Source organism: Cebidichthys violaceus, unplaced genomic scaffold (genome assembly GCF_023349555.1).
Source record: "Cebidichthys violaceus isolate CVI_PGR_0920_01 unplaced genomic scaffold, fCebVio1.0.p SCAF_2, whole genome shotgun sequence".
Lineage (NCBI taxonomy): Eukaryota > Metazoa > Chordata > Actinopteri > Perciformes > Stichaeidae > Cebidichthys > Cebidichthys violaceus.
This window is the reverse complement of record NW_027176372.1, coordinates 21,810,731-21,833,138: the sequence shown is the minus strand read 5'-3', so window position 1 is coordinate 21,833,138 and position 22,408 is coordinate 21,810,731. Positions and strand designations below refer to the sequence as shown.

Sequence of the window (22,408 nt, the reverse complement as noted above, 5' to 3'; positions counted from 1 at the left end):
ATAAGCAGAGCCGTGCACGTTACGTTAACCCGCTAGTCAGCAAGCTCGCTACCGTGCCACCTTTACCACCACTGATTCATTACTCACACCCATCCATAACACACATGTACGACACATGCGACAGTCTGCATACAGGTGCGTGTTAATATCAGACAGAAATTGTGAGATAAGTGAGAAATACTAGCCTGCCCCATCCACTTCCATTCCTCCACCATTGCTGGTCGCCATCTTGTCCGGTAAACCGCGCAGGCGCAGTGAACTGTTCGCCTAATGAACGTTAGGTGGCAATATAGCTGTTTTAAAATAAGCTGTACCGCACAATTACTGTCCTAAACCTGACAGGTGTTTAAGGAAGACCGAATTTAACCGAGACACGCTGATGTTGAGCAAAAAGGAACATATTTGTTTTAAATGGCAAAACTACCGCTAGGTCCTACAGTCAGTAGGCAGCGGTTTCCGGGGGACTGCTGATGAAGGCGCAACCCGTGTGCGTCGAGATATCGGTCCGTGTCCATGGTTGAAATAGTTTTGTTTACAAAATGGATGAATTTAAAGCCTGTAACCTGGATTACTTTCCAGAAAACATTTTAATTGACGTGTTGTCGTATTTGAGCGTACGAGAGCTCGTTAGAGCCGGAAGGTAAGAGGGGCATTTAACTTTACCGACAGTATTGTACCAGTTATTCGTTTTGTGAAATAATACCCAGTACCAGTTTTGTCTTTCTTTGTCGTGATTCACGTCACATGAGGAAGTTATTTGTTGTGTTTTGCGGTGTCATTTAGAGTGTGTAAGAGATGGAAACGGCTTGTGAAAGACCAACGGCTGTGGAGGTTTGTCGATCTGACTGCATGGAAAGGGGTAAGAATGTTACTGGCGATTTAGCTCCACTCTTTTTCTTTTAACGTATCGTTCCATACAGTCTAGTGTTTATTTTATTTGGGGAACATAGCCACCTCATGTAATCCGCTACAACACATGCAATTTCAGACAAATGAAAATCATATGTTGCCTGCCATTAACACTTGAACCAATAGCAATGACTTTTAGTTTGCATCCTAATGCTTGTAATTCATTTTCATTTGTTTTTAATGCATTATGTGACGCACTTAAATAGCCTTTGTGTAGGAAATGTGCTCCACAAATAAACCTGTCTTGCCATTATGAAGTAAATGCTATTACATATGGGTTCTGTATGTCTGTCCAATTATTGACAGAAACTGTCTCTCTTCGGCCTTCTATTCCCCACCCTCAACACATACACGACTGTCCATTGTTTGTTAGGTGACATCCCGCATACTTTGGCTCCTGCTGCGTCAGTACCTGGGTTGTGGACTAAGGTGCCTTCGGTTGCGTGGTTTGCTGCTTTCTGCCAGAGGGGGCACCTTTCTGTCTGAGTCTTGGCTCAAAGCTTTGTCCACAAAGTGCCCTCGCCTGAGTAAGCTCTATCTCCTGCACGCAGACCTGCGAAGCCTACCCAGTTGCCAGCTCCTACCTACGTCTTTGCAGGTGCTGGAGCTGCGTGGCTGTGAGCTGCCTCGTGAATTTTTCAACCAGACTTCCCCTTCACCTGCCCCTTCCCAAGAAAGGGCAGAAGCCACATCCAGTGTTGGTGCTCAACAGCAAGGAAGGCATCGGAAAGGAAAAGGGCTCGGCTCTCCATCAGGGATTGGTATCGGGAGGTTAGTCCTTAACAATGTGCCCTCTTTCACGGACCAGCATCTGCAGAGTCTGACATCATGGGAGAGGCTCAGCCGATTGGAGCTGCGTGACACCTTCCGTGTGACAGCTAACGGCCTCAGGAGCTGTGCTGCCAAGGACGGCGTCTGTGGGGTGGAAGGCCTTTCCAGGCTCAAGTTTCTGGAAATAGGCATCACTGGGCGGCAAGGTTACCAGTTACAGATGGCCTCCCTCGGGCTGGGTGCAGGATGGCTCGGACTGGAGGAACTGAGTCTGGGGGGCAAAGAGGTGGGCCCAGGCTTGCTCTGCGCCAGCCGCTTGAAGAACCTGAAGTGTCTGTGCCTGTGGGCCTGCACGCTCAGCGAGATGCAGATAGTGCGGAGCTGCAGGTTGCTCCGCGGGCTCAACCGGCTGGAGTTTTTGGATGTGGCCTTCCAGCCTAAGCAGTGTCCACCAGCCGTGGAGGGGGAGGGTGGTGGTAGTGGAGAAGAGCAGGACAATGAGGAAGCTGCAGGTGTAGATAACAGCAATGATGAGAACAACACAGTAGACATGAACGATCCCATTCCAAGTTTGCGTCGCTCACTGGCCGTCCTGCTGCCATCCTGCACACTAGTTTTCACCAACTGCTCTGTTCAGATCAGTGCAGATTAAATGAGCTCTACTACTGGCCAATATAGATACAATTCCCTTTCACTCAGCCATATGTCATTGTATATATGTAGTGTTATGGTTAACGTGGTTACAAGATATCACAAAATCATCGGAGCCAGCTCTGGATGTGAATCAGATATTCAGACCTTCAAAAATCACATAAACTGTATAATACTGAATCAGAGTAAACGCTGATGAAATAGTCCACCTTGCCCTCTTTTTCAGGCTTTTAAGACCGTTCTCTCTAAATATTCTTTAATCTGCCTCAACAGCCAGAGCAGGAAAATCAGTTTTAAACTGTGCTCTTCAAGATGTTTGGCTTTTAAATAATAAAATACCATCAAATTTGAATAAAAGCTTACTTTTAATGGTACTATATTTTGTGATATAGTACATTTTTACTCTTTATGGATGAAATAACCAGGCAGGATGTCTATTGGCTATTTTAGCAAATAAAAAATTCCATAATTCCAAATGAAGCTTCTTCATCACATTGAAGATGAATCATCTTGCTTCAAAGCAATCTTGCTCTTGGATTTGCAACATTTCCTCAGAGATACATGTGAAAGTTAGAGTGACCACATTACAGACGGTTTGGAAAAATCTCTGAAGGCAGTCTCGCTTCCAAATGTGTTGCTCATACGCAGAAAAAAAATAAACACGTTTTTTAACTTACTCTTTCAAACTCAGTCACGATAAAAATACACAAAATATGGAGCTGTCATAGCTAGACTGTAAAGACACGAGCAGGTGCCAGTTACAAAGGCAGAGAACTGAAGCATGCTGCTAGCAATGATCCACCTGTTTCCTGTTTGTTCACTCCTTTTCAGCAATGTATACAGAAAATACATATCTGTTACAAGCAGGTGTTTGACTTTGGTGTGACAGAAAAACAGCACAACATGTTGAAGTTATTATTCTTTCTTATTTTCTTTCATTGTAGTCGTAAATGTTTGTTTATTGTATTAATTACATGGAGTATCTGTGTCATTGACGTGAATTGTATTGCAGCAAACCAACCATTATTATTTTAACCTTCTTAATAAGTATAAATGAAAATGAGTTTTGAATAAACCTATTTTAAAAAAAATGCATCTTGAAGTATAATTTGTCTTCTTTGTTGTTTTATCGCAGTCAATTGCTTCATTCTAGACAAAACTAGACCCACGGATTAATCAACAAGCCTGTAGATATCAACTTAACTCATTGAATACAAAATAACAGCATGTGCTGCTTCTGAATGAGGAAATATAATATGTATAGCTGTCGTGAATTTTTGTTTATCTTGTCCACACTTCCACAAAAGGATGTAGTCAGTGCTAAAACTATTGGTTCATTTATCAAATAGTTGATAGGCAGAATTAATCGGGTCAGCCATTGCCCCATACTTTGTGTGTTTTCTGCTTTTCTTCATCTCTTTATTTTATATCATTGTAAATATATTATATTTGGATTTTTGACTGTTTATTGGACAAAACAAACAATTTGATGATGTCACCTTGACCTCTGAGAAATTATTTAAGAGTGATATTTCATAAAGATCATGACTGTTAGATGTAGACATGTTGTCACTAGTTTTAACATCACCTTTTTCTAAGAAACTGAACAGCAACCAGAGCTCATAATCGGGCGAGACTGGTCTGGCTCAAAGGCTTTTAAGATAGCTGAATCCGAAGCATAAAATGGCAAATATGATTACGTTAATTTGTCCAGGCTGATAAAGGAAGCAAAGGCAAGGTATCGAGAAGGACAGGAGCCATAACTGAGAAAGTGTAGGAAATGAGGGCGGGACTACATCTGACTAACGTGGTGTAAACCAATCACACGCGTTCTCTTTCAACAACTCTGGCCAATGGGAGCCTTTTGTGTGTGGGAACGCCGACCAATCAGGTTCACAAAGGGTAGCTTTTTGAAAACGTTGGCGGCCGAGGAAGTTCAACATAGTAACGCTGGGCTTTCTCTACTAAGGCGTTATACGACAATTTTTCACTACAATGCAGGTAATGTTTGTTTTTTACAATGTTTAATAGAGAAAGAAGACTGAGTAACAGATGAGTTCAACGGACGATTTGTATAAGCGCAAGTTATATTGCTTAAATAGAACACAGGTTTGAGCTAACTAAGCTAGCTAACGTTAGGTTTGCTACCTTTCTAAGCTAACCTAGCATGACGCCACGTTAAAACAAGCTGTATATAACGTACGTAGAAACACATTATATGCATTGCAATATGTAATTTAAACTGAATTAACCTGTGGAGTAGTAAGTCGTCCGTTTACCCGACATGAGACAATGGTGCCAACGGTAACCAAACAGTGGCCTACTGAAGCTAACGTTAATGCCATCCATTACAATAAGGAAATTAAATGAAGTGACGTTAACGCTGTAAGCCAAACGTAGCTTAAATAATACTGTAACGGATAATATGATAATCCTTTAACGTTAAGTTACTTTGTGATTACTATTTTGAGTGTAACACAACAAAGAAACCGAAAATGGCTTCTCTTGTAAACACCAAGCTGTTATTCCAAGCAAATAAGTACACATTGAGGTGAAAGTCACAAGGAAACCACTTGATCACTGACACCACTGACTCAACTTTGAGTCATCATCCTGGTTTAATAAAGGTGGCACAAGAAGCGCAGCAGCAAGTAAGAATCTGTGTCCAAAACCCCCCAGAAAGTGTGCCTCTTATGGAGTCTTTTCAGGATTAATTAGTGCAAACTTATTTCAACATTCTGCTAGCTGGGCATTGTGTAAAATAGCAAACACAACTCGAAGCTAATAATGTCTGACCTTTAAGAAAAGACACAAAAGCTCAAATGTATTGTAAGTTGATGTTAATTGTATGTTTTTCTTTACAGAATAAGGAAAATTATGAGCCCAGGGCGTTCCAGCGACCGGTAAGTTGTAATAGTTGTGAAAAGCAACATTTGGTTACCAGCAATGGTTCTACCACTGACACATTAGAATGCCAGCATTGGCGGATATGGGTATCAAACTATTATTGGCTGGGGGAGAAAAAAATATGCATTTCTAAATCCGTGTTTTTGCTTCTGAATACCAGTTCGCAACCCCAAGCCTAGTGGCAGGCCCTCAGCGTGTTCAGGTGAAGCCACGGATGGAGATGGACAAAACTGCCCTCACAGGTAATATTACCGTCCTCACATACAGTCAGACGCCTCAAGAAATGTGCTTGTTTTCATTGTATTGTCATTTTCAGGTCCTGGGAGGGAGTGTGTTCCATCCTCCAGTGCAGCCTCAAAGTAAGTATATTCCCTTTTTATTCTCCTTGAGTTGTGTTGATTACCAGTTATGCTTTCATACAGGAATGAACCAAGTGTAATTTTTCTACATTCAAAGCTTCTATTGATTATCGAATGCAGCGTCAAATGTCTGTCTTCATATTTAAACACAGTTATTAGATGTGGGGAAAAAAAGCTTTGCAGCATTCAAATGTTGATTTATAATTTGAGTGTCAATGTGACGAAGTTTCAAAGCTTCCAACAACTTGGTGCAGCCCTACTTTCATACATTTAAATGATTAACATGAGAATATCAATCTTTTTACTCTCCATCAGGAAAGTCTCCATCGATGACTTTGACATCGGTCGGCCACTAGGGAAGGGCAAATTCGGTAATGTTTACCTTGCCAGGGTGAAGAAGCTGCAGGCCATTGTGGCGCTGAAGGTGTTGTTCAAGTCCCAGATGGAGAAGGAGGGTGTAGAGCATCAACTCAGGAGGGAGATTGAGATTCAGGCACATCTCAAGTGAGTATCCTGAAAAACATTTTCATATTTTCATCAATGGACCTTCCTCAAACTAACTGTGGAGTAAGGAGTACATGATGGGCTTTGATTCTGGGCAAATGTCCCAGAGTACACCTTCTCAGTGTGTCTTTGTTTTAGGCTATTTGCTAACCTTTACTAACAGGAACATTAATCGTCTTTCAATAATTATTTGTAGGTTAGATGTGCTTTAAGCTACATGGAAACGGTAACAGTAGTACGTTTCCCCACAGACTAACTAAGTGCTGCATTTTCCACAAACATTCTCTGCATTTTTGCATTTTGTTTAAAAAAAAAATAATGCATAGTTTGTCAGTATGATACCAGAATAAGACATTCATTCAACTTCTATGTGCTCAAATAGGAATTTTGATTTTGTCCTACCAACATGCTGACTTTAAATTTCTCCTCAGACACCCCAACATTCTGCGCTTCTACAATTACTTCCATGACCGAAAGAGGGTCTACTTGGTGCTTGAGTACGCCCCACGCGGTGAATTGTACAAGGAGCTGCAGAGATGTGGAAGATTTGACGACCAGCGTACTGCGACAGTAAGACCTCCTCCTGCTTTCAAAAGATAACTTTTTATTTTAGTAAATTAACCTAGTTTGTTAATTATAATAGTAATCAGCAAATCCTCACTGTATCCTTTGTTCGAAACAGCAGTTTGACGGCTGGAATTGATTATATCTACAATCTTGTTTTAATTATATTGAACAATTTGTGACATTTTAAAGTCTTGTTGCAATCCAATGACAACCTTTCTTTGTATTTCCAGTACATGGAGGAGATATCTGATGCACTGATGTATTGCCATGAGAAGAAAGTGATTCATCGGGACATCAAGCCAGAGAATCTGCTTCTCGGCTATCGCGGAGAGCTGAAAATTGCAGACTTTGGTTGGTCCGTCCATGCACCATCTCTAAGGTGAATAAGTACCATTAAGGCTCTATAATGTCCACGCACCACTGTGTTCTGTCTGAAACTGCTGTATCATGTCGCATGAATATACTTGCTGCTGCCTCTCTGCTTGCCCTGCTCATCTCTTTGCTCTAAACCCATCCAGACGTCGTACAATGTGCGGGACGCTGGACTACCTCCCTCCAGAGATGATTGAGGGCCACACCCACAGCGAGAAGGTGGACCTGTGGTGCATCGGGGTCCTCTGCTACGAATGCTTGGTCGGCAACCCACCTTTTGAAACGGCCAGCCATACAGAAACGTACAAAAGAATTACTAAGGTTGGTGTTGGACGTCTAATGCGTCTTTTCCACTCAATTGTGGGCATTATTGATGGAAGCTTGGCTTTTTAAAAAGTGGCATGTTTGTGCAGGATGTCCTTCATCGTGCAAATACCTTTTTCTCTCTGACCAGTCCGTGGTCTGCAGTGTTTTAACTCCACCTTCCAGTACTGGAGTTACTGGTACTGAAGTTGAGTATAGCTGAGCTGCACCAGTCATTGTTCACATTTCATTAATAAATACTATCTTACTGCTTGCAGGTGGATTTGAAGTTCTCTAAAAACATCTCGGATGGTGCACGGGACTTGATCACCAAGCTGCTACGCTACAGCCCCATCGCTCGTCTCTCCCTACAGAGTGTCATTGATCACCCATGGGTGCGCACCAACTCCCGCCGAGTCCTACCTCCCATCTGCCCCGCCAAGAAACCCTGAGCTCTTACCTGCTTACCTTCCACTGAGGGGTGTTTTATCTGTCCTTCACAAGAGACTCTAGGCCAGCCTGTTTCGGGTTCACTGCCATTATTCTATAAATACGTACCCACTTTTTTATATTGTACAGTGTGATGTCATTATCTATGTCTAGTATGTTGCCTAGAGGTGTTCTGTGTTTCTATTGGCATTTCTTCTCTGACACTTTTTGAAATGGACACGGCTCTATTTTGGATTTCTGTATCTGACGGTGTTGACACCAAAGTGCTACTGTTAGACTGAATTATAGCTGACTGTGTTCTCAAATAGTTTAAGATGAGATGTTTGAGGGTTGGGGTGGAAAGCATGTTTTATTTTCCATTAAGCTATACTTTAAATTTCTAATAAATGTTATAGTTACAAGATATCACAAAATCATCGGAGCCAGCTCCAGATGTGAATCAGATGTTTGGCTTTTAAATAATCAAAATGTTACATATGATTCAGGGCCATACTTTTTAAATATGCATACATTTCCTTAATTTGGTTTTTGACAGGATATTTTCAAACTATATATTGTCAAACTTGAATAAAGGCTTACTGTATTGGAATCAATGTATTGGTTATTGTTGGAATGCTACTTCAGCATTCAAAGTATTATCCTGTTTATTCTTCAGTTTTATATTTCTTCTGTATATATATTTTTTTTTTTTTGGCACGCTGCTTCTACATTTTTTTTTTAAGCTACAGAAACTGTTCGAATATCAAAATGTTCAGCTCTTAAGGACACCTCTGCCATGACTATATATTTCTACCTCTTGTGCTTTAATTTAGCTTTTTGCAAAACAGTTTTGAAAGGGATGTCTATGGAGAACATTTTCAAATCCTCTTAAACTTCTTCAACTTTCAAAGCATTCTTCTTCCTCATACTTTCAGCTATAGACACCATTTAAACTTAAAAGTGTTGCGAAAACCCTCAACTATTACCAAATGATTCAGCTAATTAGTGAAGTTGATACTGACACACACAAATGACTTTGAGATATTCTCTCTCTATCTTAACATTAAACTCGGAACAAGGTTTTTTTTGTTAAAATACTTAATGCTCTTACTAATACTGCGACTACTACTGCTAATCTTTCTAGTATAACTACTAATACTACGGTTATTTCAACTACTACTATGATCACTACTACTGCTATTACTACTACTTTTACTATTTGACAGTAACATTGTTTAGCTTGAAGCTTTTCCTGCATTCTAATTCAGCTCTTAGCTTCTTTAGATAATACAGTTTAGCTTACAACGCTGCCAGTTAGACATTTCAACTAGAAGGGTTTTCAGCAGTGCATTTCAATGCTTTTGGCCTTCAACATGTTCAGACAGTCTCTCATTTCTGTATTTTCAGCAATTTTAGTAATTTCAGCTTTCAGCATTCCAACGCATTTTCTGCAGGAAATGCATTTTCTAGTTTTATATGCCCTTTAGCAACACCTAGTGGCGATTGTCAATAGCTGCACTGAATATATTGTCAATAGCTGCACTATATAGTGCACTTGCATGATACTGCTGAAACCACTGCAGTATCATGCAAGTGCACGCTGCAATAAACCCTGCCTTTTATAAAAATCTAAATTTAGTTATTAAAACTGTTGTGAAGAGTCGCTGATTCAAAACATTTGAGGCGTACTTGTACTTTATTTAGTCACATCGTGCCTAATCAAGTTATCTTCATGGAAATTAATCTTCTCAAACCTATCTTACGGACAATGCAACACACGGTAGCGTGGCCGAGCGGTCTAAGGCGCTGGATTAAGGCTCCAGTCTCCTCGGAGGCGTGGGTTCGAATCCCACCGCTGCCATATCTTTTGCTCTCTCTACTGTCAAATATCGGCACCTTTTTACAAGCAAACATAACGTACAGTAACAGCGCATAACGTGCTACATTTCCTATAGTTATATGTAGCGTTAGCTAATCGAAATGATTTCCTTTGGCTTTCAACGTGTTGACTTTATAATTATTTGGGCCAGTTATTTATACAATTATTTAAACATTGTGACAGCGTAAACTGTACAAAGTCATAACCAATATCGTACCCAGCACAAATCCTAACCGTACATAAACTGTTAAGCAGATGTATAATAGTGTTTCTAAACTTTTATTTTGGTAACTAAAGCCCTCGCGTTCAAAGAGCTTCCGGTTTAGTGTAGCCGTTTGTTTCTTCTTTTTCCGGGTCAAACTTGCTTCGAACTTCCCGAAACCACAACAGAAGCCCGGTGCGTTGAAGTCCGATATTACTCGATGTGTTGTCAGTATTGATATATTTTAAATTAACCGAGGCCGAGCTAAACCCTCAGCTACATTCAGACATGGCTGGTTTACCTCCCGGAGACCCTCAGCTCGTCTCAATGATCGTCAACCATTTAAAAACACAGGGGCTCTTCGACCAGTTCAGGAGGGACTGCCTCGCAGACGTGGACACAAAGGTAACATTTATAAGTGTTCATCTTTGAGTACTACCTGTCGTCCAGGATACACTCTCTGAGATTTAGCATTATCTTTTGAGCCGGCCATTGGTTTTCATTCATTTATGACTTGGTAAGGCATGACTGGGTTATTGGTTTAGGACAATATAATAATTGCAAAGTCAAACAATTTCTTTCTTTCACTTTTTATTAAAACTCTAATTGTAGGAGATTATTGTAAACTGGGCCTGTGTTGTGCTGTACTAATAGCATTAAAGGTTGTTATTACACCAAATAAGGAAATATTCATGCTTTATAAGGGCGATGCCTGAACAAATTCCTTTAGTTTGATAAAAGGTAATTCACAAACAATTTCTGTTATTGGGGAGTTTACATCAGACTGATCTAATTTTGATACAAACAAAAAGGCAAAGGATGGAAAAGGACATTCAAAAGTTTGTAATTTGGCAGCTGACTCAGGTTTGCTGTTATAACAATACAGATGCTAAACTAACTACTTTCATCCAACAATGAAATGATGAGCGTATACTGATGATATATTAACTAATTCTTGTTTTGTTCTTTTTCTTGCAGCCAGCTTACTTGAACCTGAAACAAAGAGTGGACAACTTTGTCTCTAATCACCTCTCTAACCACACATGGAGCCCTCATCTGAACAAGAACCAGCTGAGAAACAACATCAGGCAACTCGTGCTGCAGTAAGTGAGAATGGAGCAATATCTCCTGTCCACCTTTTATACTTTTTCAAGAATAGCTGTTTTTTGTTGTTGTGATGTTTAAGAACTAATTTTACGTAGAAGGAACCCAAAGTTAAATCCGACTGTTCCTCTTAGATCTGGGATGCTGGAGCAGGGAGTGGACAGGATCGTGGCCCAAGTGGTGGATCCCAAAATCAACCACCTCTTCAGGCCGCAGGTGGAGAGGGTGGTCCGTGAATTTCTGTCCCCTGGCAGCTGCTCTGAGGAGCCACCGCCGCCACTGCCTTCAACAGAGACCAAACCAGACATCAGCATTCCTGAGCAAGGTGCAACGCTTTTGATCCCTTCATCAGCCATGACAAACAGAATGATGAGTGTCTGACTTACGCTTACCTTGTTCACGTTACGTTTTCACAGCCTCGTCGTCTGCTCCAGCTACCACGTCTGCCGGCGACGCCATGTCCATCCTGGACACCATAACCTCTCTCAACCAGGAGGCCAGCGTCAGGGCCAGCTCAGATAAAGGACGTAGGGGCCAAGATGAGCCCATGCAGCTGGTGGAGGACGGCGAGCAGGACATGAGTGTCGACGAGGAAGGAGACGGCCACCATGATGGGAGGACACTCGAAGAGGCAGAGGAGCTGGCAGCAGAGGTCCAGGCGTTAGAAGTGAAGACGGAGGACGTTCAGGAACACACGGATCCGGGAAAGGAGGGGTTAATGGAGGAGGTGAAGATGGAAGAAGATGAGTCCGGAGCTCAGGAGCAGACAGAGGAGGAGAGAGACAGAGCTGCCAGCAAAACGACAGGAAAACCCACAGAGGAGAAGAATGATGACGATCTGCTGAAATCTACGAGTCAGGCCAAGCAGAAAGCCAGAGACAGGATAAAGGAAGGTGAGCTGTTGTACAAAGATAACGCTGAAATAATAGTTGAATTTGCTGCGTTTCTTTATGTCTTTGTAAATTTAATATCTTTTGGGTCGTTGGAGAGTTTGAAGCAATTTTAAAGACGCGATCTTGGGAAATTGTGATTTTTAGGATATTCAGATTTGTTAGAGAAACAATTCAACGATTAAACTTAAAAAATAACTGACAGATGAATTGATAATTAAAACATTTTACAGAACTAAAAATGATTAATGCCATTGATTCTGACCTCATCCAGGTAGGTTTATTATGCTGCAATTATCGGTAAACCTCACTTTACATAATCTACTGTACTTCAGTAACATTACAATGGATTATATAAAAATATGATATTTATTTATATATTTATTTGATCCACTGTTTTTGATCTTTTCCTGAATAATAATAATCTGGGTTATTACAACAAATAGAGAATACATATTCAAGACATACGAATATACAAATACCACAATACTCACTTTGATATGTTAGTGTTTTTTTTCCCCCAAAGTAGTGAAAAACAGATTTATGATACTGCTGTGTCTTTGCTCTGCAGAGTACTTTTTGGAGGACTCTGACCTGGACGGCCTGAGTGACATCACAGTGAGCTCTGTCCACACCAGCGACCTGTCGTCGTTCGAGGAACAAAGTGAAGATGACGAGCTGCAGTCGGATTCTTCTGAAGAGGGGGAACTTCAATCAGATGGTCTCAACTTTTCATTCCTGACTGAGGCTAACTTACTGTCTCATCAAATGTGAAATATGGTCTCTATCTATCACCACAGGTAATTTAATGTTCAACTCTGCTCCGTTGGATTACAACATTTTCCTGTGTGTGTGTGTGTGTGTGTGTGTGTGTGTGTGTGTGTGTGTGTGTGTGTGTGGTTTTTATTTCCACCAGATCAAGATGAGGGAGCAGAAAAGCAACAAGCCGGTGGAGACGCAGAAGAAGAAGAGCGTAAACCTCGCCGCAAGGCTTACGTTCATAAGCCCTTCCTCTACTCCCGCTACTATAGCGACTCGGATGATGAAATCACTGTGGAAGAACGTCGGAGAAGTGCGGTGAGTTGTTTTAATGTTCGCATTAAAAGGGTACAGCGTTAGCAGAGCTTCAATTCTATTTTTTTTTTGCTGTCTCGGTCCACAACTGTGGTCTCATAGGCGAAGGACAAAGAGGAAAGGCTGCTCAAGAGACAGCAGAACAGAGAACGAATGGAAGAGAAGCGTAAACTGAAAGCAGCGCAGGCTGAAGAACAAGGTATGTTCTGTTCGTCATGTGTGAGCCGCCTGCTGTCAGCTGCTTTCGTAGCCGCGGGCTTCGGGGTTTCTTGTCACCCGCTGTTTTCTCGTCTCTTCCACTTCGGATGGGGACGAAATAGCCTCGTTTACTCTTAACTGTCACGTCATTCACCCGGTTCTGTTTCCCACACAGATCAGAGAAAACAAAAGGGCGGAGACTCTGCCGGGCTGGACGGCCCCCGAGCCAAAGAGGCTCGCAAAGAGAGAAAAGTTCTGGAGAAAAAAATGGCTCTCAATAGGAAGAGGAAGTTAGACTCAAGGTAGGTAATCAACGGCCGCCATGCAAACTCCTCCAGCTGCTGCTTAACAAAACAACCAAATGCTTAGATATACAAAAGTCTATAAATATAAATATGTTCATCAATTTCACCGTTCAGGAAAGAAGATGTTTCAAGCAGAAAGAGAGGAGATACAGAAGGATCCAAGAAAGTGGTACGTGAATAACACAGATTTCATAGGTAACAGGTTTGTCCTTCGATTGGGGAGTTGTAAACAAGCATTTTTGTCGTTTAATAATCAGGAAGCGAAATCTACAGCCTCAAAGCCCCCACAGCCGAAATTGATAAGAAACCTGTCCGAATCGGCATCGTCCGACGAAAGGCACAGAAGGATGAGCGGCAGCGTCTCAGAAGACTCCAGTGAAACCAAAAAGCTGTCCGACAAAAGCCGCACACACTCGTTCATCCTGGAGTTGGAGCAGGGTTCCCAAGAGGCTCTCAAACAGCGCTCAGTGGGGAAATTTGATAGGTTGTCCCGCAAAGAACTTCACTTTAAAGAGCGCAAAGAGAAGGAGCGCAGCTTGTCAGATGAACGCGGCAAACTCAAACAAAAGCAGGAGAAGAAATCTGAACATCAGGCAGACGAATCTCAGCAGAAGGAAGGTGCTGCTGTTAAAGCGACCGCCGAAGAGAAAGGGGAGAAGAAAGTTAAGATTAAAAGCGAGAAGAAAACGGCTGCAACCGCAAGAGAAGGAAAGTCGTCTTTGTCAGAAGGTGTGGCGGACGAGGGTTCTAAAGATGCTGCTGTCAAGAAGTCAAAAGCTCCATCTGTGGAGGCTGTCAAAGCAGAGAAGGACAAAACTAGGGAGAAGGAGAAAGACAAGAGCAAAGAAAAGGAAAAGGCCAAAGGAGAGAGAACGTCAGCGAAAAGTGATTACAAGCAGCTGCTCCGTCTTGATTCTGCCTGCTCTTCTGAGGATCGCTCCGACATGGAGCCCGGGTCCGACAGCAGCAAGAAGAAAGATAAACACTCCAAGGAAGTCCTGAAAAGGTCGAAGAGCCACACCGAGGACAGGCCAGGAGACAAACCCAAATCTAAGACCGATAATAAAGACGGCGAGAAGGAAAAGACGAAAGCAGATCAAGACAGCCAGAAATCGAACAAGTCCAGCTCTGAAACGGACAAAGATCCAAAAAGAGCCAAGCCAACAGATAAAGGAAGAGTCGTGGAAAAATCCAAATCCAAATCCAAAGAAGAAACAAAGACTCAACTGTTATCAAAGACGGATAATAAAGCTCAGAGTTCAGAAGTCAAAAGCACAGGAGGGGCTCCCGTCAGCAAACCTGAGGCAACAAAGGAGAAGAAAAAAGAGGGAAATGCAAAGGATCAGCGGAAAGTCTCAGAGGAAGCTCTCCATGAGAAATCAGAAGTTAAGAGTGGAAAGAAAAAAACAGAGAAGAAGGATAAAGTCCCAGAGAAGAAAGATGATGGCCAAGACGAGAAGAAAACACCCCGAGAAGACAAACTGGAAAAGTCTGATAAATCTTCAAAGTCTTCGGTTTCCTCACTTGATGCAGAGGAGCAGCCGAAGAAGCACTCGCTTCTCCAAGACGCGAGCACAGACTCCGATCCCGTCACCACCACGGTCACCACCTCGTTCTCGGACGACACGTGCGACGCACTCAGCGACATCACCCCCGAGCCGCCGGAAGGCGAGACGGAGTCGCAGCTGAGCGAGACTCCGGCCGTGCCGGCCGAGGCCGACGCTCTGCTGGCTCTCATGGACGTTTGCGCCTCAGCAGAGGCGAGACTTCCACCCGAGAGCAGTCGGGAGGGTGTGATGCCCGAGATGACTCTGCAGGAAGCTGATATGAAGATGAAAGAGGCAGCTCTGACTCTGCTCTCTATGGATCCCGACAGTACGGTGTCCTCCACCTTAATCTGCCACGACACCAGGAAAGACCAGGAGGTGAGTCAGACCGCCCCACCGCAACCGATGGAAACCCCTGCAGCTGAAGCAGAAGAGCCTCCTATGGATGTGCAAACGGCTGCTGAAGCTGAGTTTACAGCCTCTGAGCCGCCACCAGTTGCACCTCAACAAACTGTCGATGAAAAGCCAAACGCTGCCGGTAAATACAAAACAGTGACGGAAAAATGTGTGTTATCCGTTACCTAAACATGTCAGAATGTTTCCCTAAATAGAAATGTATCTCCCTTACAGACGTGTCTGACAATTCAGAGAAAGAAATGGATGTGGCAACGGCTGAAACGTCTGAGTCTCTTGCTCCACAGGTAAATAAAACGTCACATTCATTAGATGTTACGGATGAAGACATCCTTCCTTTGGCTTTTATTTTGCCTTTGGCTGTGGAAAAACGTTCTGTCTTCTACACAGGAGGAGGATGACACCGCCTCAAATGACCGTCAGGCTCTTTTAAATGAGGATGAAGCCAAATGTGCAGAAATTGCTCCTGAAACACAGCCAGATGGAAACATGGAAGCAGCAGCAGCAGCAGCTGGCAGAGAAGGTAACATTTTCATTTTCTCCTATTTTAAGTGTTTTGAACTACACACTTATAATTTCCAAAGTGAAGTTTGTGGTTTGTTGAAAGACATTTTTGCTGACCAGGCGTCGTCTGTGCGTCGACCTTTTTACTTTCCGTCATGTTGCAGCTGCTGGTGCTGTTGTGTCTGAAGCAGAAGAGGTCAGAGGAACCACTGATAAAAGCACAACTGCTTCTGAAACCACCGAACAAAGCTCCGACATTCCCACTAAACAAGGTGAGTGCTTGAAAACATCATTTATTTTTTTTTAAAAGAACAATATGAATATTCTTTGACTGTTAACTGAGCATCCCGTCGCTTCTTTAGAGCAAACTGAGCCAGATGTTACAGACACAAAGACGAGCCCAAAGGTGAGGCACCAGTCGTGATTTACAGATTCTCATTTTTAATATTTTCATGCCATACTAAACCTCAAACTCATCTCTCTTTAAAAATAGGCAGAGGAGATGGAGGCTGAGGACAACCAGGCCAACATGGACGTAGATGGCAGTAAGTCTTTTCTCTTATCTAATATTAAAACCTTTCTTAATACTGTAAATGCATATTTCTTTAACCCTACTTCTTCTTCTCACCACCAGGTGAAGCTGAGAGTCAAACAGTGGAGGAAGAAAATGCTGCACCGGAGAAGAGTGATCCTCAAACTGTGAGTGTTCAACCTCAGTCATGCTCACTTACAGGTGGTTTACGTCTAAACCAAGTGTAACAATGGCGCTCTGATCTATATCTCCGGTCTGCCCACTGTATATGGATTATGTTTTTATTTAATCTATGTGTCTTGTCATTTATCTTCAGATGGAACACAATCTCCTGCAGAAGACTGAGGAGACCAGAGGAAGTGGATCTGAGAGTCCGTCCAAACTGGTCAAACAAATCAGTGAGTTGTGACTTTTTATGAAGTCCCCCTGCTGCTGACATCGGCGTAACGTTGAGATAAGAAGCTGAAACTGGGCCTGAATATTTTCCATGTTATGTTTTATCTTATTCCTCCACTGTAGTACTTTTTTCGGTTGATTTCAGTCGTTGATATCCGTTTGCGTTGCTCAGGTGATGTCGCCAGTGCAGACAGCCAGGAAGAAGAGAAGGGATCCGACCTGTCTGAAAAGGTGACGCCGGAACAGTTTGTTTTGAAATTCAGCTCTTACATATTTGCTGGATCTAGACGTTGATACCCTACCTTTATGTGCCGACACGTTTGTGTGACGCAGGAAGAGAAGACGGAGGGACGAGGAAGACGTAGACGAAAGCTGTCCGCTCAGAAAGTTGCAGCAGTGAAAGAATCCGGTGAGATTTGATTTGTCAAAGTTTATGAATATTTTTATTTATTTTTTTATTTTATGGAATAATGTTTGATGTTTCTGTATCTGATCAGGTGATGAGAAAGATGAAAAGGAAAGTAAAGATCAACCGTCTGCTGAGGTAAATACATCCTTTACATAAAACAATCATGTCTCATATTTGTGCGTTGTGTTTTCTTGTTCGGGGTTTTGAAACCTTATAAAATACATAAATGACATTTCCTGTTTGCACGTTTTTATTTGACATCTGTATCCGTCGGTTTGCTTTTGGACTTGTCTGGCGTTCAGCAAACGGATCAGGAGAAGTTTGTGGAGGTCCGAACGCCACGCAGGGGTCGATCATCCAAAACCACGGAGGAGGCCGAGAAGGACCGACCCGAAGAACCAGAGAATTCAGAGGAAACATCAAGCTGCTCGGGAAGACATTCAGAAGCTGCTGCCAAAGAGGCCACTGCTGGTAAACTTAGCCACCACAGATGTTGTTTAAGTCTGGAAAAAGTTTTACGATTTGCCCTGGTGTATATATATTCTAGAGATTGATGAATAATTATGTACTTAAGTCTCGACTCTGGCTTCTATGATGTTGCTATTCTGTTTTTAACCCTCAGATAATCAGAAGAAGGATGAGAATACGGACAAGGAGAGCACCGAAGGAGAGGAGGTACGTTAACAAACGTCCAACATGTACATAAATGTTAAGATCCTTCACTTCAACGTGTTTATTACTACAAGGAGAGTCCACATTTCTGTACGTGTGACGTAGTGAGTTAGCCGTTTATCACCACACATGATGATTGAATTCTGTCTGCAGACACAATGAATAGTATTTTTTACAAAATGTTTCCCCATCGGTAGAGAACTGAAGAGGAAAGTGGACCAAAGAAAGTTGCCCGGCGAGCGAGTCAAGTCAGTCTGCCGTCTCCTGTTCCAGAAAACACCGAAGCTGCAGGAGGCTCCGACTCTAAAGAGACCGCTGACACGCGTAGGGCTGTTTTTAATTCCTTCTTGTTTTTTGGTTTCCTCCTCCGTCTTTCAAAGGGTTTAAAGAACTGTGCACACGATACATGGTGAATAACATTAGGAGGAGGCGTGGCTACATGTCTGCCAGAGCATTCGGTACAAACTCACGGACTCAGTGAGCCAAACCTCAACAGCTTTTCACAACACGATGTGTTAAACAGGTTTTATGTTGGTGTCATCTGTTAACAGGTTGTAAATTAGTATGAATGAGTAATTTGGCAATGACAGTTGACACGAGGGAAAGCTTTGAGTTCAACTTGGCGAAATGTTATTTTTAGGCGGTCAATTTGGTGATATTTCTATTCCAGGTAAACCAGCAATGAAGAGGAAGAGATCGGAGGAAACGGAAGAATGTGTGGAGGTGAGATTTGTCGTCATTGTGGATTAAAACGCCCTGGTCAGCAATTCCACAATTCTAAATGTGTGTCTTCAAATATAAAATGTAATTCTACAGGCTGAAGAGGAGGCGAAGAAGGACGACAGTCAACAGGAACAAAGTGTGGAGGAAGCTGACAGTGGTGGTGAGAAAGCACGCACACACACACACACACACACACACACACACACACACACACACACACACACACACACACACACACACACACACACACACACACACACACACACACACACACGGTGATATGTTAGTGAAAGATAAAACTGTTCCTCATCTCAGTGTTATGGATGAGCACATAGGAGTCATTACAGTTTATTAAAATACTTTTACTTACATTGAAGAACAGCTCCAGTGAAGTGCCTTAGGGTGACATATTGATGATGATGTCTGGGACCTTTTATCATCTTGCCCACAGATAAAAAGGCCGAAGAAAGCGAGCAGAATGATGAGGAGGAGGACGATGGTGAGAAAGAGGAGGAAGAAAAAGGAACCGCCACCAGAGCGACCACACGGGCAGCATCTCGCCTGGAGGCTGAAAGGTAATTCGACCGCTCACCGACACAAATGAACCAGAACAACAACAATGATACCAAGAGAAATGTAACATACACAAGAATACCTGCAGATAAAAACAGTTTCATACAGTTATGAGACGCCGTCGTCCTCTGAAGTGATGAATGAGGCTCTGTTTGTTTTAGCGCTGAATGTTTGCACTCTGAAGCACCCAGCAGGCATCATCACTGTCACATCCTATTAAATTAAAGCAGGGGGGGGGGAAGGTTTAGCACTACAGCAACTGTTGTTCCACATTTGTTTTTACTGCTCCTCAGAAACAAGCCAAGTAAACCATCCACCCGGGCAAGTCGACAGAACGGTAAAGAGGACACCGCAGCTGGCACGCGGTGAGTTTGTCTCATTGAGGTTCAGCAGAACGAACAAGCTTTAAAAAGGGGAATCCGACCAGAACCGAAAGACAACATTTTACCAAAAGCTTTCCCGGAATAACCGGCCGGCCGGCAGGCTTAATGCAGAATCTCTGCACCGTTCTGGATAAGTATTTTTTTTAAAAGATATTAGTAAGATGTTTGACCCAGTGTGTGCGTTCTTTGGTTAAACATGAAAGGAATCCCGTATTTATTACCAAATAAAGCCTGTGTGGTCGCAGCGCTGCAAGACTTTTGAGCCTTTTTAAAATGGAAGCAACGCGCTCCATTAGATATAACGGGAAACAACTTCTCAAAATGGGTATATATATATATATATTTAAGGAAAGAGACTTGATGATTCATTTCTATTACTACAGAATGCAAACGTTTTTAGAAAAACTATATCTATATCCTTTAATGTTTCTTTTAATTGTGCCCATTTATAGATTCCAAGCAGATTTTCTCACACATTTTAATATATTTTGTTTCTGAACTTGAACTGTCATGCCCACTTTTGTCTATAGAAGGGGAATGTGGGACACACCAAGTTCACTTGCGTGCTGTAAAGCACTACTTGTTATTGCAACACTTTCCAGGAGTTACTCGTGAATTAACAAAGACATGGTTTTACTGCACCTCAATATGACACTTAAGTGAAACGAGCTGACACTTGTTCCTTGTTTCCCTCCCGCAGTGGGACGAGGGGCCAGGCAGCAGCAGCGGCAGCTAAGGGGGGCCGCAAACGGGAGGCCAGCCCCCCTGCGGTGCGAACACGGGGTGGACAGAAATCAGAGGAGCCCCCTTCCAAGAGAGCCAAACGCTAAAACACCAGACAGCGCTGGACAGACAGTCAGTTAGCACGTAAAGCTGTTTCTGCTCCATTTACTGTCGATATTGAAAAGCTCTGGATAGTATTAGGTTCTCTCTCTCTGATGGCTGAGTGTAAACCCTGAGGATCTGTGGAGGAATCCTTCTACTGCACTACGCCCACATGGTTTGGATCAGGCTTCATCGCTCGCTCCGTTTATTCAGTAATGCCCAGTGAATCGTAGTATTTCAGCCCAATCAAAGGCCTAACGTGCAGCCCAGTCGCGCTTCAGGATGAAGACGGTGAATTCAAGCGTCTCCGTTCCAAACACTTGTACATAGAAATCACTGTGAAGCATCTTGCCGTTCATTGTGAATTTTATTTTTCATTATTCATTCTGTGAATGAAAGGAGTTTTCCTCCCACTTTTTTAGGTTTGTGTTTTTATACTTAATATCCAAAAAGGTGAAATAACAGCAGTATACGTCACAGACAGGGAAAACGTGAAGTCTTTCTATGAACTGAATTTTTTTTTGTAACAATACACACTGTAGACAGAGACCTGTTTCTAAATGGAGGCGATCGAGTGGTTTGTATTGTTTTAGATCGTGTCGGATCGTCTGCCTGTCAATGTAAAGACATGTTTTTCATAAACGTAGAAATACTGAATATTGCTTCCATTTTTTCATTGTTTTAAGCAACTTCAGGTTCTTACCTGTTTTCAAAACATTTTGAAAAGTGAAATAATGGGAGACTAATTCGCTTCTAAAGGGACGTCTCACCTTTTCATGTTCAGACTGGTGGTACATCCATGGACCAATGGTCAAAACAGAAACACAATCGGTGTATTTTCTTCACATGATGCATAGCCGTTTAAAACTGTTGCGTCTGTTTTTCCAAAACTCCAAAAAAATCTGAAATATTTGTTTATGATAAGATAAAATAGTGCACAGGGTAGAATATCCAGATTTGTATTAATTCACCCTTATTATGTCTTGAACGTTATCTCCTCAGTGTGTCCTAAATGGATGTGCTGTCTGCCAATGTGTAAATAGCCAAAGACATTAACCAATTGCCTCTGAGCGGACGAGGGGAGAGGACATTCCTGCTTGGTAATGGGGGTTAAAACTGACAAACTCAGAATGAAATATTCCACCGTCATTAACACGTTAGGAGGCTTTAATCGCTGCACCTGAACTTACGGGATCCAAAAAGCTCTGAGAGGGCTTACGGAGAGAGAGAGAGAGGTCTCTGGGTGAGGTTCTCAGACCATTCCTGTGGATTGCTAAATTTGATTCCCTAAAAAGGTGTACCTCTCCCAGGTATTTCCTGGAGCCCTAAAATATCACCTCTCATTTAAAGGTTTGGGATCAGCTTTCATTGAGCCACCAGGTCTGGCAGACAAACAGCGCTCCTTTCACTCACTTTACACTTCATTTTTATTAGACGTCGTTTGCATTGTAGTCCAAAAATGATTTTTTTTTTTTTGGGATTTGCCAAACAGGGTTGTGCTGCTGAGAATCAGCCGTTTGACGCACATTAGAGTGATTTATAGGCAGCATGTTTTATGTATGAGATGGAGAAATGCTTTCAGCTCAGCGAGGACCTTGAACAGCAAGGATTTAGAAAAGGTAGAGAAAGCAGCAACAAAAGCTAATAATCTAAATATATATATAGATATATATAGATATATATATATAACGGAAAGTATTTTTACACATAATGTAAGAAAAGAAGTGTCGGCTCTCAATCAAGTCAAACTTTTACTTGTTTTTCAATGTCGTCTTCATCGGGATGCTGTCTGAAGTTGTTTCTAGTTTCGTTATATAAAGTCCGTCGGTCAGTTATGTTACTGAAAAATATTACAATTATGTTTTTTACAAGTAAAATATTTACTTAAAACGGATAAAGAAAAACAGGAAAAATAAAAATCACCATAAATAAATACAAATATTTATAGAGCCTAGTCATTAGTAGATATTAAAACAAATATTTGTTTGAGTTATTTTAAAGCAGAG

At 42.2% G+C, this 22,408-nt stretch overlaps 3 protein-coding genes and 1 non-coding gene across 4 annotated transcripts; all 4 read left to right on the top strand.

Moving 5' to 3' along the window:
* The first annotated feature begins 496 nt into the window (after nt 1-496).
* Nucleotides 497-3,401, top strand: LOC137876001 (F-box/LRR-repeat protein 12-like). Its single transcript, XM_068715526.1, has 3 exons — nt 497-640; nt 784-859; nt 1,283-3,401. Exons 1-3 carry the CDS (start codon nt 540-542, stop codon nt 2,330-2,332), a joined length of 1,227 nt encoding a protein of 408 aa, XP_068571627.1. The 5' UTR covers nt 497-539; the 3' UTR covers nt 2,333-3,401.
* Nucleotides 3,402-4,235: 834 nt separating this feature from the next.
* aurkb (aurora kinase B) lies at nt 4,236-8,382 on the top strand. The gene is made up of 9 exons (XM_068715525.1): nt 4,236-4,332; nt 5,196-5,234; nt 5,399-5,480; nt 5,555-5,597; nt 5,913-6,101; nt 6,533-6,671; nt 6,899-7,047; nt 7,187-7,361; nt 7,622-8,382. Exons 1-9 carry the CDS (start codon nt 4,327-4,329, stop codon nt 7,793-7,795), a joined length of 996 nt encoding a protein of 331 aa, XP_068571626.1. The 5' UTR covers nt 4,236-4,326; the 3' UTR covers nt 7,796-8,382.
* A 1,169-nt stretch (nt 8,383-9,551) lies between these two features.
* On the top strand, nt 9,552-9,633 carry trnal-aag (transfer RNA leucine (anticodon AAG)). Its single transcript has one exon. It is a non-coding gene; the product is annotated as a tRNA-Leu (tRNA).
* Nucleotides 9,634-10,014: 381 nt separating this feature from the next.
* Nucleotides 10,015-21,064, top strand: bod1l1 (biorientation of chromosomes in cell division 1-like 1). Its single transcript, XM_068715173.1, has 28 exons — nt 10,015-10,258; nt 10,832-10,956; nt 11,092-11,282; nt 11,374-11,850; nt 12,419-12,568; nt 12,764-12,924; nt 13,024-13,120; nt 13,295-13,421; nt 13,539-13,593; nt 13,682-15,509; nt 15,602-15,672; nt 15,776-15,908; nt 16,054-16,161; nt 16,252-16,295; nt 16,383-16,434; nt 16,524-16,588; nt 16,738-16,819; nt 16,990-17,048; nt 17,151-17,226; nt 17,315-17,361; nt 17,529-17,697; nt 17,849-17,901; nt 18,096-18,222; nt 18,569-18,621; nt 18,715-18,781; nt 19,073-19,196; nt 19,488-19,559; nt 20,278-21,064. The coding sequence occupies exons 1-28, from the start codon at nt 10,142-10,144 to the stop codon at nt 20,405-20,407; spliced, it is 4,860 nt and encodes a 1,619-aa protein (XP_068571274.1). The 5' UTR covers nt 10,015-10,141; the 3' UTR covers nt 20,408-21,064.
* Nucleotides 21,065-22,408: the final 1,344 nt, after the last annotated feature.